At 34.0% G+C, this 15,372-nt stretch overlaps 1 protein-coding gene across 9 annotated transcripts in view; it reads right to left on the bottom strand.

Annotated features, from left to right (window-relative positions):
• The window catches only part of Golgb1 (golgin B1), a 72,899-nt gene that overhangs the window by 39,622 nt on the left and 17,905 nt on the right, over positions 1-15,372 (bottom strand). For 4 of the 9 annotated variants that reach the window (XM_048793920.1, XM_048793921.1, XM_048793922.1 and 1 more), the window contains exons 2-9: positions 14,322-14,474; positions 13,977-14,129; positions 11,839-11,961; positions 9,258-9,383; positions 6,628-6,750; positions 5,408-5,521; positions 1,931-2,333; positions 636-751 (exon numbers count right to left, since the gene is read on the bottom strand). In XM_048793920.1, the coding sequence (XP_048649877.1) occupies positions 636-751; positions 1,931-2,333; positions 5,408-5,521; positions 6,628-6,750; positions 9,258-9,383; positions 11,839-11,961; positions 13,977-14,129; positions 14,322-14,453 (1,290 nt within the window). In that variant the 5' untranslated portion in view covers positions 14,454-14,474. The remainder of the gene's footprint in view (positions 1-635; positions 752-1,930; positions 2,334-5,407; positions 5,522-6,627; positions 6,751-9,257; positions 9,384-11,838; positions 11,962-13,976; positions 14,130-14,321; positions 14,475-15,372) is intronic. The other 5 variants (XM_048793927.1, XM_048793923.1, XM_048793924.1 and 2 more) reach the window with 4 other exon arrangements.

The raw sequence follows: 15,372 nt of genomic DNA, 5'->3' as shown, positions 1-15,372 counted from the left end.
GTTCTGTCAGTTTGAAAGGGTATCATCTTATAATGGAGGTGGATTAACCCAGTTATCCCAGCTTGGCACTAGCCAATTAGGATCATCCAACTAATTTGCCTTGTTGTCATATTTATGCTTAATAAGCAGCCTTCTGGTGATTATAATCTGGCTTTTTATAGAGATTTTTGTAAAAGTAAGGGAAAATATATTGGTTTATCAGCAATTATTTGGCAAGTCATTTTTTTCTGATAAATTTAATGGGAACAATACAATTTTTATAAAAGACATAAGTTTGATTATTCTGACTTATATACATTAACCCTGAAAAAAGTTCAGTCTACCAAAAACAAAGCTGACTTCTGAATTGGGAAAATTGATTATAAAAACAAAAATAATAATTCATCTCCAATACAGATTTTTAAGGCCTCAGAATAGAAGGGCTCCTGAGATTATAGACTTTGTTATCTACATTCTCATCATTCATCATTGAGACATTGTGTTAATGCTTTTCATGATTCATTTCATATAGAATCATCTCCCAAAAAAAGCATCTTACCGGGCAGAAAAGACAGGTTTATGATGCTGTTAGTTCCCGAGTAGAGATGCAGCAAAAACAAACAGATCATATTCATAAGAAATTCACATTTTATTACCTGTGTGCCCTCATCAGAAATATCTGGGAAAGAAGTCTGTGATGCATTTTCATGTTTTTGAAAGGTTGGTTTACTTAGAAATTGGTTAATTTCTTCAGATTTTTGCTGGAGTTGATCTATGAAAAAGAAAAAAAAAAAACAAATAGAAGTTCTATCGGCTTCAAGTCTGAAATTTATTATTTAAAGTTATTATCTTCTAAGGATATATCATATACTGTTTACTAATTCAGTGACCTTGATTACAACTGTGATGCTAAGGGCATTTTAAAAAACTGTCAATGTTCTTAAGGAAAAAAGGCAGTAAACTACTTCCTTCAAAGGTAAAATAAAATAGACCTAAGCATTTTTTTAAAAGTTTATTTTTCCTTTCCCTGTGAAAATGACTTTTGTGTATATTTTATCTCCTTCACTCTCCACTTAAGTGTTATTGGTCCCTTCAAGATCCCATGGGAAAAGTTTATAAACTCGAACCTGGTTTAGATAAGATAACAGCATGCTCATGCAACCATGTTATCATGTAATGCTTTCTGGCTGATACTCAGCTCTTCAATACAAATTGTCAATGTAGATCTTTCTAAAACCTTTCCTTCTGTGATTGTTAACCAATCAGTAGAGGTTATAATTTGGGGAAAAGGACTAGTGAGATAGATTACCAGTATTGGGAGTTTCACTTTTTAATATAAACTTCTAAAATGTTCAAAATTTTAGAAACCTGTATTTTTTCTTTTGCTTTTTTAAATTAATTTGTATTGGTGCATTATAATTATACCTAATAGTGGGATTCATTATATCATTATGTGCATATGTAACAATTTGCTCAAATGCATTACTTTTATAACAAAGATACCTACAAGGTTTTCTTTGTACTTTCTTAAAGGATAAAAGTTTTTTCTTTAAAAGAAAATTTTACCTGTAGGAAAAGGATTGAGATTCACATTTGAAATTAATAATGACTCCATGCAATTTACTTCCCTTACCTATGTACTTAGATCTGGCCTGAGTTTCCCACCCCCTTTTAGATCAGAGTCATGTTTTACACAGCATGCTGTTTAATATCTGAAACATCATTATCACCAGTTATTAGTACAGGAATTATAATTATAATATTAAGAAAGATTATTACTGAAGTCGGTGGCAGGAAAAAATGCAACAAACAGTTCAAAAGTGAAGTCTTTGCTAACCCTACTGATTCAAATGGTTTGAGCAAAAAATATCATTAACACATCTCTGAATATAAGAAGTATAAGCCACTAAAGTGCTAGAGATGTGAACTTTAATAGCAATAAAACACTAACCTTCCAGCTGTTGAATGACCTGGGCTGACTTAACTGCCTGCTCATTCTTATCTTGGAGAAGTTTTAAATTTTCATCCTTTAGAGCATCACAGGCAGATTGTAGCTCTTGCTCAGTCTTTTGAAGATTCAAAATGCAAACAGTCTTCTCGTCTATTTCTGCTTTGTACTTCTGCTCCAAAGCAAAATATTGAGACTCCAGTTCAGTCTGGACTTGGCCTGCTTGTTCAATCTGTCCCATAAGGTGTTGCACCTCTTCCTGCAGGTTATGAAAGGATAATTTTCTCTCTGCCATTTCAAGTTCCATTTTTTCCTTCAGAACCATGGACTCTTGTCTTTCTATTTCCATAGTGTTCCTTAAAATATTATGTTCACTTTCCATCTGCTGTAACTGCTGAGAGAGACTCTAAGAAAAAAGATAAAAGCCCATGAGCCATAAATATATTCTTTCATTTCAATGAGCATAGTAGTCAAGTGTTTCTTCTAGGTGAAGGATGGAGCTAGGCACTTAGAAGACCAAACCTACTGGCTAAAGACCCTATATTTTTGCTTCTAGATACTTTTGACAGTTTGTACTCACATATCTTTTATTTTCTGCCTCTTCTATTAGAAAATAAGTTCCATAGGAAAAGAACTTTGTCTGTTTTATTTTTATTGATCTCTAGCACCTAGCACAGTATATGCATAGAGTGGTACCTGATAAATACTGAATGAATCAATGAATCCAGTCCCTTCCCTCAAGAAACTCAAGAGGTCAAGGACACTGAAATAGATAAGTATAATACAAAATATTAAAGGCCATGAGAAGGGAAACTTATAAGGTATTAATATGAGCAGAGAAGAAGGATGGGTTAGGGTAGCCTTCTTAAAAGAGAGCCACCTAATGTAAGATTTAAATAGTGAGGACTCAACCAGGCAAGTGGGCACTAAAAGAGAGTACCTTCAGAGAAACAGGACAAGAAAAGCAGAGAGGCAAAGAAAAACAGGGTTATCAATGATGTTTGAAATTTGTAGCAGGTAAAGCTTTAGTAAGAAAAGGTAGGTGTCAAATCATAAGTATCTTTACACACCACATTATTAAGGGACTTTGAGGGACACGAAGGAGAACAGAGGCAGAGAAAATCCTGTCATGCAAAAATGTTTCTCATACAAAAATGTTGAGCCAGAACTAGTCTACTGGTATTACTAATAAAGAGAATTCAAGAATTATTTAAGAGGTAAAAATCAAGAAACTTAATAATCATTTAAAAAAATTTTTTTTGGTGTTGGAGATTGAACCCAGGAGTGCTTTACCACTGAGCTCCATCCTCAGAGTCCTTTTTATTTTTTACTTTTGAGACAGGGTCTTGCTAAGTTGCTGAGGCTGGCCTTGAACTTGCAATCCTCCTGCCTCAACCTTCTGAGTGGCTGGGATTACAGGTGTGTGCCCATAGCTCTTGGTGCTTGCTAATTAATTAATTGTAGGGGTTAAAGAACAAGGAAGGGGAAAAAAGCCTAATGAGTTTTATTATTTTAGGTAAATGGTTCATTAAGAGAGGAAATATGATTAAAAAAAAGGTTTTCTTTGGTTTTTGTTTGTTTTTAGTATATTTTATTTTTGATTGACATATAGTAATTATATATAGTTATAGGATACAATGTGACAATTCAATATATATATATACAATATGTAATGACCAGATCAAGGTAATGGTCATATCTATCACCTCAGAGATCACTGAGGGATTTGTGGGATACCCACATATTGGAAGGGAACTGGATATATATCAAATGCACTGGGAAGATAAAATTTTGGAGATATTAGTGGCACTAGGGATGCAGTCTTACCATCTACCATGAGAGGGAAAGTGAAAAGAATGCATTTAGTGACAATACAGGACTGAGTCTGATATACTGGGAAACACAGTTAAATGGGTAGGAAAACGAAAAGAAGTCAATGAAGTAAAAACAAACAGAAAAGCTCCAGAAATGTAGGAAAAGAACCAACATAATGCCAAGTTCTAACAGTCAAGGGAATGAAAAACTTCAAGGAATAAGTAATTAATAGTAACAAATATCGCAGAAGTGTTTTATGACTTTAGAATGATTTCAGTAGACAATATTGAATAATTTTATCTATTACACATATTACACAATTATTTTATCTATTACATATAAATATGTGCCAAACACTGTCTTAAGTACTTTTACTATTTCAGGTGATCCTGTGTTATGCCCATGATATAAATACTTTTATACCCATTTTACCAATCTGAAGCCTACCAAATTGGTTTGGGGCATGTATGAGTTCTCATGCCTGAACTTCTTCATTTTACAAAATGTAAATGATAAGAGTACCTATTACATAGGGTTGTTATGAGGATTCATAGTACAACTAATATGTAATTTTCCAGAAGATATATAGATGTAATTATCTGTGTGTGATGCCTAAAAAGTGGCACAACTGGAATTTAAACTTCATTATCTAATGGCAGTCTGAGAGGGGATTTGGGGTCAGGACATGGGTTTTATGAGGATGGAAGGAAGGGGAACATGTTTCTAAGCAAGAGAGAAATCCTGCCTCAAGAAAGAGAGTTGAAGACTAGGAGACAGGATTGGCTGACTTTCTCCAGCAGCATGCAGCGCCCAAATGAACAAGCAGAGATTGTGGGCTATAGCACCAATTCTGCATTATGATTTGACTATTTGCATGTTATACAACAAGGAATCTAATGTCTGTAAAGTAGTCCAAATGGTCAAGCATGGGTCCAAAGAGGAAAGAGAGAGGCAAAAGAAGTAGCACGCTGGAGGAACAAAGTGGAAAGATCCTTGGTTCTTAACAAGAATGAAGATCAGGACAGTATGAGAAAGGAAATGACAGGATGCATTATAATCATGGAACAGGATACTTGAATTTTTAAGATTTTAGAATATAAAAATCCTTGATCATCTTTAGATTCAAGGGAATATTACATAATGAGATTACTTCAATCCAACTGACAAAAACAGGCAAAGAAGAGACGATATATAATGCACAAGAATTCATTTAAGACAGCAAAGGGGAAAGGTGATCAAAAAGGAACTCATTAGAGGAAAATAGGACATTCTAGAGAAAGTAGGACTCTGGACCTAAAATGAAAAGAGCAACAATAATGATGTGGAATGTAAGCTCCACAAGGTTGAGAACTGTATTTGTTTTGCTCATCATTATACCACCACCACATAATCAGATATATTTACTGAAAAAAAAAAAAAAAAAGGTACCCATTCTCTAAAGGCTTATAACAGGCTTTTTTCCCTTCTTCTTCTCTTTGGTACTAGAGATTGAACCAGAGGTACTTTATCACTGAACTACATCATCAGTTCTTATTTATTTAATTTTAAGGCAGGGTCTCACTAAGTTGGTTAGGTCTACAACAGGCTTTTAGACCTGCTTCTTAGCAAATTAAAGTGGAAAAGAATAGCCCCCTGGTAGGCAGTGAAGATCACATAAGACAGTACCTGATTTCTCTGCTCAGCAGCAGTCAGTTCCTGCTGTAGCAAGTCCACTACCTGAGCACGGCCCGACAGGGCTTCTTCATGCTCTTCAAGCTTCCTTTGCAGCATCTTCAATTTCTGTAAAAACATTTTAGACACAATGTGCTAACAAATGAGCACTATTATTTTTATACCTTTCAAAATGTCATGTAGATTTATACATTTCAATTTCTTAATGTAGAAGATGATCAACTAAAGAGGGGACACCAGCATGCCATGCTCCCCATCCAGGAGCAACAAAGAATCTCCAAAATGTCTTCCCAGAGCTCAGACAACCACCGAAGTCAGAAATGAGCAAGTCCCTGAATTATAGAGCCTTCTAATAATTATAGGAAAATGACACATTTTAAAATCCACTTTCAAAATTACATAGTTCATGTCTTGTGCCTAAATAATATTGGTAACATGTATATCTCACCCACCAAAAATAACATTCTCTGCAGGCAAGAACCATTTCTCTTCTAGTTTCATGCACAGAGTAGGCACTTGAAAAATATGTGTTGAATACATGTATGCAAATAATGTTCTACTTAAACAAGTATTATATTCTGAAACTTTACTTAGTGGTACATTCTGAAAGATTGCTTAGAACTTGGAAGAAGTTGCACTCAAAAACAATTAAAATGGATCAAACAACAAGTGCCACTGGAGTGCCTTTCAGTACCATACTATACTACACACTAAATGAAAACAAATACCTCTGAGTTAGTAGATGGTGAATTCAAATACAATGAAGTCAATTTTCAAAATTTATTTAAGGAACATTTTAAAAAATACTGATAATAAAGGACTTCACAGTTTCAAAGTACTTCTTTTTTGTCTTCAATTTTTTCCAAGTTTAAAATTGACTTCATTGGTTTAAAGATGTGAATCAGGTTTTTAATGCACGAAGGCAGCTGCAATCAGCCAAACCAAAGAAAAACCAAATTCTGATTACCACACATATTCCCCAATTAAACTCTGCTTTGGTGTTCTAACAACCTTATTAGAGGGGTAAATGGCAAAATAAGGGTAGGGAAAATAATGTGCAACAGAAGACAAAGACACCAAAAAGAAGCCAATAAGGAGCACACCAGGACCAAGTGAAGAGTAGTGGGGAGGGGTAGTAGTTGAAATGCGGCTGTGATGTCTTGATTAAATGTTAACTGAAATGACAGACATTCTACTGCGTTTGAGCAACACACCTGTTGCATCTCTGTTTCCACATCTGCCTGGGTTACTAACTGAAGAAGCTCATCTTCATGAAGACGAACTTGTGTTTCAAAGCGGGCATCTTTCTCTCGGACCACCTGCTGCATGGAACTCAACTGAAGATACACACCAGAGAAACTATGCAAGTTATACTTCCGAGTATTTCACAAAAAACTTACAGACTACTCTCCAAAGACAGACACTAAGAATTTACAGACAAGTTTTTTAAAATTCAGTTGTGAATGTCAAAGATGAGAATGCTGGAAGAGAGAAGGGCCTGGTGGTACTTTCAAATGAGAGGAAGCCTAGTATCAAATTCAGAAGTCAGTCTCAATAAAACTCTATTAGAAATTATATTTTCATGGGTGGTAGAAATGTTTTAAACATACAGGTATATTTTTTAAAAGTTCTCAAAGATTAGAACATTAAATATAAAGTTAGACTTCTATTAAACTCTGGATACTTCTTTCAACATCACACTCATGCTCAAAAATATCCAATGACATTCTCATGCCTTATAAGTGAAAATTCAATCTTTTATTCGAGAGTCTCTATAATTGAAAATATAAATTTATCTTTCCAGTCTTATTTTCAAAGACTTGCTTCTACCAAAGAATTCAGTGTGCTTCCAAACCCATACCACCTTTGCAAACAGTTATTTTCAGATGACATTACTTACAGGCTTCTAGATCATGCTCATTTGGCCTTTTACAGGATGAAGTGGAAATAAATGAATGATTGTGAGCTGCTGGGCATCAGTGTTTTTGTTTGGCTTTAGGCTGTGATGTCTATTCATTCTATGGTTGAGCATGTTGACCAGATCTTAGTTTGCCCATTTTGCATTGGTCCTTTACCTATTGCTGATTTCTTAGTTGTAAAACCTTTACTTTGGCTCATTTCTTGATAGTTTAACAAAAAACCCTTATGATTTTTTGATTATTGAAATTCTGAATTCATTATGAATTTGGAATTCTGTGTTTTAAGCATGCAGGCACTCGAGTCTTTCCCTAGCCAAAGACAGCTAACTATCTTTTCCTTAAATGTACTGGATATATATCTTCTCTGAGACTACTCACACTCTTCTCCATGACTAGAATGCCTTTCTCCAGCTCTTATAGAATATTATCTATTCTCATGGTGTTGCTGAAATCCCAACTTTTCTATATAACTTTCCATAACTGTCATGCTCACAATAACATCTTTTACCTCTCAAAATAATTTGTTTGTAATGTTGCTTGCTTTGACATTTATTTGGAATTTCTTACATTATCATAAATCTGTTAATATAGTTATATATCTTGGCTTTCCATAATTTAAGCAAATTATAGGTAAAAACCATGTATTGTATTTCTCTATATGATATGTGTATGATACTACATAAAAAGGACATAATGAAAGCTAGTAAGATAAAATTAAGGATTTCAGTATATATAATTTTAACAATTTATATGACAGGTATTATGGTTTGGATGTGAGGTGTCCCCCAGAAGCTCACGTGTGAGACATGCAAGAAGGTTCAGAGGAGAAATAATTGGGTTTTAAGAGTCTTAACCCAATTAATCCTGAAAGGGATTAACTGAGTGGTAGCTGAAGTGGTAGGGTGTGGCTGGAAGAGGTGGGAATTGGGGTGTGGTTTGGGGTATATATTTTGTTATCTTCAGAGTGATATCTCTCTATCTTTCTCTCTCTCTGCTTCTTGATCACCATGATGTGATCTCTCTCTCTCATCATGAAGTTGTATCTTACCTCAAGCCCCAAGGAATGGAACCAGCCTTCTATGGACTAAGACCTCAGAAACCATGAGCCCTAAATAAACCTTTTCTCCTCTACAGTTATGCTGGTCGGGTCCTTTAGTCATAGGAGCAATAAAGCTGACTAAAACAATAGACCATTTATAAATAAAAAGGCACCACTAATAACAAGTTACCAAATATATCTGATGGGTAAGATTAGCTATGTGAAAAAGTACTTCATGGATAGAATGTGTGAGTCAAAAGCATTCCCAAAGGAAAAATATGGGTGTGGGTGGTCAACTAGAAAATTTAGAAAAATAGAAAGCGTTATGGATGTCAGTCTAAACAGTCAGGTCTTAGTGGCAGAAATAAATAAGATGAATGTCATATACTACTGCTGTTTAACAAGGAATCACATACCTACATAACTTTCTTATTACATGCCTACTAAGTAGCTTTCTGATTATAATTTACCTTCCCACTAAGATTCTATTGTATGAAAAGAATGGACCTAATTATTTGTATTTCTTTTGGCTTATTAGTCTTTTTTGAACTTATTATAAAGCCCATTCCTAAGAGACCATGCTATTAAAATCAAATATTTGGATCTGTAAAACTAATAAACAATCATCAATTAGCCTATGGAAAACACATCAAGGTAAACAACACTTTTTGAGAGTTTCTAGTATTCCCTAATGACATACTTACGTACTTACCTAATTTCTTCTATTACCACACCCTTCTAATTTCTACTTTTAACACTCTAGCTACTATTCTTTCACCTACTAAAATTTAAAAAATAACTGTCTGAATTGACTTGCAATGTAAGAAATGGTGATGGATTGAAATATCATAACTTTTTATTCTAATAAAGGTACTTCTTCCCCTACCTGTGCAGCTTGCTCTGCCTGTGTCTGGCTGAGCTGGGCTTGCAAAGTGCTAATGAGTTCCTCCTTCTCCTGGAGCTGTTGCTTCATCATTACAAATTCCTCCATTTCTATAGAACTTTTATCAAACTGAAAATACAGAAGAATTAAAGTATTTATTTAAAGCAAAAGGTTTAGCATTCTTAATTCTTTGACCTTCCTTTCTTATTTATCCTAAATGCCTACCATATTTCCTTCTAATTTTCACTTAACACAAAAAAAGAATTGCGTTGTGAATTTAAAAAAGAAATTATCAAAAATTATTTGTCAGAAGAAGACAGAAGTGACAGAAATTTTTTTTTCAATTTCTATGCCTCACATAGAAAAAGACAGTAAATTAGACAGCAAAATAAAAAAAACATGGATAATATTTACAATAAAATTAGGAAGATAGTTCTACAAACCCTAAAACATAAGGAAGTAAGGATAAACCACTAAAATCTACAAGACCTGCATAGTATTAGAGTTTGCATAACAGGAAGAAGATGGAGGCAAAGGGACATCTGATGGCCCTGAGAACAGGAAAACTCCAAAATAGCCAAAAAGTATTGCTGGAATGGACAGCTGGCAAATTTTAGAATAGCAACAGGGCTCTTCCATTCTTCAATCTGAATAAATGCAAGGGGTCCGTCCACAGTAAGGAGGACTAACAGGGCTAGACGAATTTAGCCCCTCTGGTCTCTCAAAACTGACTCATCAGGGCTCCCTTCTAAGACCTAGACATATACTCTGAAGAAAATGCTCACTAATGAAATAAAAATTAAGCAAAGCTGGGGAATGCAGCTCATCACAGAGTGCTTGCCTAGAATGTGTGAGGCCATGGGTTCAATCCTCAGCATTGCACAAAAAATAAAAAAATAAAAATTAAGAATAGGGATAATAGAAACAGAAAAAAGAGAATGGTATAATTCAGCACCAACTAACCTCATAAGGCTATATAAAGGAATAAGAAATACAACTAATGTGAAAAATTTTTCTTCTTAATATTTAATTTTAACTAAATTTAAAACTAAAGTATAAATTATTTTTCAATAGTTTTGTTTTGGTATGACTATATTTACTTTATCTGTTGTATAGAATAAGATATTGTTGGGGTGTTGTTCAAGTAACAAGCATACATATATTTGGTATCAATAGAATGATGCGGTTTCAATAGTTTTCTACACACCTATACAGTATTGTGACATTACATAGGTAATAATTTGAATACTTAATGCAGATAGTTTGGGTAAATAGTTGATACCAAAATAAATCACAATTGGTAGTTAAATTGAAATATATACATTTATTATTACTTTAATTATAACTAAATTATTTTTTCTAGTTCAAAAATCAGTATAGTTTAAAATGAAGGCAGACTACTGATGTATATATAATTCATTTGTTTTTATTTCTAAGAAGTATTCCAATGTGTGGATATATTAGAGTTTGTTTCAATATTCACCTGGAGAGGAAAAAGTGAATTGCCTCCAGTGTTTTGTATTACAAATAAACCTATTCATATTGGATAGTGCTGATATAGACCAAAGTGAAAGGTGGGGGAAAGAAAGTCACAAATCTGAGAAATCTAGTTTGAACACAACACAAAAAGAACATATGAGCGAAGTCTATTATGTAAGAAAAGTTTTCCTAAAAAAGCCCCCTTCTGAAGGTTCAGGAAAACTAATTTCACCCACACAAAAGGAAATAAAGATCAAGGCCCAAATCCCATATGAAATTAGTATTAAAAAAGGCTAAGGAGAATAATATGCTTACAGGTGATTAAAAAAAAAAATACCAGAAGCATGCTCAAAAAACAAGAAGAAATTGCTATCTATTTCAAAAGGAGTTAAAAATTAATAAAATTGTAAAGGACATGAAAGAAAAACATAAATCAGAATTAGAAGGGCTAGGGATATAGCTCAGTGATAAGCTCTTGCTTCACATGCTCAAAGCCCTGGGTTTGATCCCCAGAATCACAGAACAACAACAAAAAAGAATGATAAAAACTAAAAAATGAGGTAACCAAACTCATGAAGTTGATATAAAAGAAAAAACCATTCCAGAATAGAAGAAAAAACAAGAAATACAAAATAGATTGCCTTGAGTGAAAAAAAAGAAGCTCGAAAAATTTTAAGGAAGAAAGAGATAAAAAGAAATTGAGAAAAGTGATAAATATTGTAGATAATCGAAGATCAAACACACAAATAACAGAAGTCCTCCAAAAGAAAACCAAGTAAGGGAATACATCTAATATTTCAAACTATATAATTCAAGGAAACTTATGTAATAAATATGTGAACCACATATTCAAATAACATACTAGGTAGATAAAAATATCAATCAAGAATGGCAAATACCCAAGCATATACTAATAAAATTACTAGACTTGGATGTAAGGGAGGAAAGGAAGGAGTTGGGGAGGGAAGGGAGGAGAGAAGGAGATAGGAAAGCAGGAAGGGATGGGACTGATAGACATATTGATAAACATGTCATATAATAATGCATCCCTTGGGTTTTAGTGATTCATTAACCTTTTGATCATGAGGTAACTCACACCCCCTACCTGGGCAGCTTGTTCTGCCTCAGTAAGCCGGGCTTGCAAACTGCTAATTAGTTTCTCCTTCTCCTGGAGTTCATGTTTGATATTTTCCATTTTCATTTCTTCCTCTGTAGAACTTCTGTCATGCTGAAAATGCAACAGATAAAGTAATTCATTTAAAAACATTACAATTATATATATATATATATATATATATATATATATATATACACACACTCTATTTGCTCTTTATAACTACTAAACTATAATTTTATTAAACTCATGGGAGCAAGAAAAACCTAAAGTAATCTTAGGGTTTTCCAGTTTTAGTATGGCCAAGTAGCTCCTACTAGATCTCCCCTCCCCCAGAGATAAGCTGTAAACTCTGGAAAATATAGACAACATTATAAAGCAGGAAAAGATAGGAAGGGAGTTATACTTAGAAGTAGTAGCACTGAGCTTCCCATCTGACAGCTTAAGACTAAGAACAAGTCAGTGCTTTGCAGGACTAAACTTAAATAGAAAATCCAATCTTGCTGCCTTGAAAAATCAAGGCCAGAGTCCAGAAAACTACAGCTGCTATTAAGTGAGGGTTAAAACACCAGAAAAAGGGCCTGTAGGGGAAATCCAAATCTTTCAACAGTCTTTCCTTTTTTTTTAAAAAAAAAAAAAAAAAAAGATCTTTCTTAGACCCAGATTTGATTTCCCCACTGAATCCCCAAATGAACCTAATTCTGCTTACTGCAAGTGCAAAAAATAATTTTACATTTTCTTTCACATTAGTCTAGCATCTGAGGATTGCTTTCATTTCTTCAACTATACTCTCGCTCCTCAGATCATCTGGCTTTGTACTGAATCCATAATAGTTTTATTATATAAATGTATACTCTGACTGCTAGCACTGCCTGGAACTGCTGGGAATCATTTACTCAACAGGGAAAGGAAATAAAACTGTAAGATGTTGGATGTTTTAGGTCTCAGAGCTAAAAATAAAATTAATTAAAAATCAAAGTATGAAATAATTTAAAAATCTAAGAGCATGACTGAGGGAAATTGAAGGAAAAAACAACACAAAAGAAAGGTTGGTGCTACCATAGACAGGTGAAGGGAACTGTTGGAGGAAAAAACAAAAAGTAAGAAAAGAAGAATGCAGATGAAGAAGTTATTTGAGAGGACTAATAAAAGTTTTAAAATAAGCTTTTGAGAAGTTAAATGAGGTTATCAATTCAGGAAAAGTAATGTCCTCTGAGCATTAGCCCCTGAAAAGAAAAACTAACCAAGGTACTGGGGAGCTAACTAGTGCCCTAAGGGTTATGCCTAGAAAACTAATTAAAACCTTTTCTCCCAAGAACTGAGAACAATGAGAATAAGAACTCAGCTGGTAAATGAATAAAACCAGACAGAAATTAAGAAAATAAGATTTCTTATACAGGGTGAAGGCTGACTGACTCTACAACTACAATGTGCACATGTGACATTCCTGCCACTGAACTCTGCACAAAACTGAAGTTTCCTGTTGTCCACATAGCTGTCTAAATATGAATATCATGAAGGAAAAATATTAAGTACTGGAACAGTAATACTCTATTCCTCAAAAGGGAAACTTCCTTAGGTCCTCTCTGTATCCTCAACCGTAAACTATTTTATTGGTGGCAGCCATAATCATAGAGAGCTTCCTTTACAGGGAGTCCAAGGTAATCTGGCTGATTCAGCCCCCAAATCTGTAAAACACTAATCCATCACTCTGTGGCCATATGAGGACATAGAATTTTTCTTTATAAAGTCTCTGAATAAAGGATTTCAGCGTGCAAAAAAATAACCATTAGAGTTAATGTTCTAACTCCTCCAAGTTGAACCTACTCCAAAAAGTACTAACTCCTCTCTAAATGTCTCACTTTAATTGTTATCTCTTCCTATTAGCCTTTTTAATTCTCTGAAAGTCTAAGCCACAACTGACATTTCATGTCCATGTTTTCTGTAGGCCTTTCATTCTCCATGTGTGAGCTATAGATAGTCCAGTCAAATTATGTCTTGTCCCTAAAGAAAGGACAGTATTTAATGCTTTTTATTTTACCATTACAAATATTTGTGGTTAGTGAAGATTTTCCATACTGAGAAGCTTTCTAGACTCAGAAAAGACATCTAATACCCAGTACCCATACCTTGGAGAATGACTCTTTTGACTGAGATTCTGGAGGCTGAACAGTTCCTCCTTGTGCCTTCATTTCTTCTATGTGTTTATTCAAAGCAGTTAATTTTGCTTTTGCACGAAATTTGATTTTTTTAATTTTGTCATCAGAAGTTTTCCTTTCCTCCTGCCAAAAAACAATAATGATAAATGCATGAATGTTTATTCTCCATAAATATTTATCTAGCACATAACAAAAGTTATTTTACTAGACATCACATTACAGTATTAATAAGAAACAAATTCTCTAGATTATTAAGTGAATAGTATATCTGTCCTTTGGCAAATACTCTATAAGAAAAAACAAATGCAGTAGTACCTGTAGAGCTTCATCCTTCTGCTGCAGTTGAATATTCTTCTGTCTAATACTTTCTTTTAGCTCCACCACCAACTGTTCTGCATAAGCCAGTCGCTCCAAAACATCCTCTTCTGTTGTACTATTAAGTTCCATGTCCAATTCCTGAGGTACTTCCTGATGTTTAGGAAAAAGTTGCCATTACATCAGGGAAAAGGTATTAACTTCCAAACAGGAATTCCTTCATTCCAGGAATTTCATCTTATCCTTTGCCCAACTCATATCCTTTGAAATTCAAGACTCTTTATAACTGAGCCAACAGAACTTACAGCCATTACAATATATTGAGTATTTTATTGACGTAGTATTAATCTAATATTACTGCTATGGTTTGGATATTCATATCCCCCCCTCCAGCTCCTGTGTTAATGCAGAATGTTTGGGGACAAAGATTAGATTGTGAGAGCTATAACCTAATCTGTTCAGCCTAGTTTGAATGGACTAACTGTATGGTAACTTGAGGCAGGTGGGGCAGGGCTGGAGGAGGGGATTCACTAGGGGCATGCCCTGCAAGGATTTATGTACCCTGCAGCCACTTCCCTTTTATCTTTTTCTGCTTCCTGGATGCCATGAATTGAACAGAGCCCCTCTACCATCCCTTCTGCCTCACCTTTGTCCAAGAGCAATGGATTTGGCTCACCATGGCCTAAACCTCTGAAATCATGAGCCAAAATAAACTTTCCCCTCTCTACACTGTTCTTTAAAATATATATATATATATATATATATATATATATATATATATTTATTTATTTATAATTAAATATATATTAAATAAATTAAATATATTATATAAATATATTATATAATATATTAAATATATTATAATTAAATATAAATATTTATTATATAAAAAATTTATATATATATAAATTATATATATATATATTAGTTATAGTTGGATGCCATACCTTTATTTTATTTATTTTTATGTGGTGCTGAGGATCGAACCTAAGGGCCTTACACATGCTAGGCAAATGCTCTACCGCTGAGCCACAACCCCAGCCCCCTCTAC

Source organism: Marmota marmota, unplaced genomic scaffold (assembly GCF_001458135.2).
Source record: "Marmota marmota marmota unplaced genomic scaffold, marMar, whole genome shotgun sequence".
In the NCBI taxonomy this organism is placed as follows: Eukaryota; Metazoa; Chordata; class Mammalia; order Rodentia; family Sciuridae; genus Marmota; species Marmota marmota.
The sequence above is the reverse complement of the archived record's forward strand: the minus strand, read 5'-3'. Positions and strand labels throughout refer to the sequence as shown.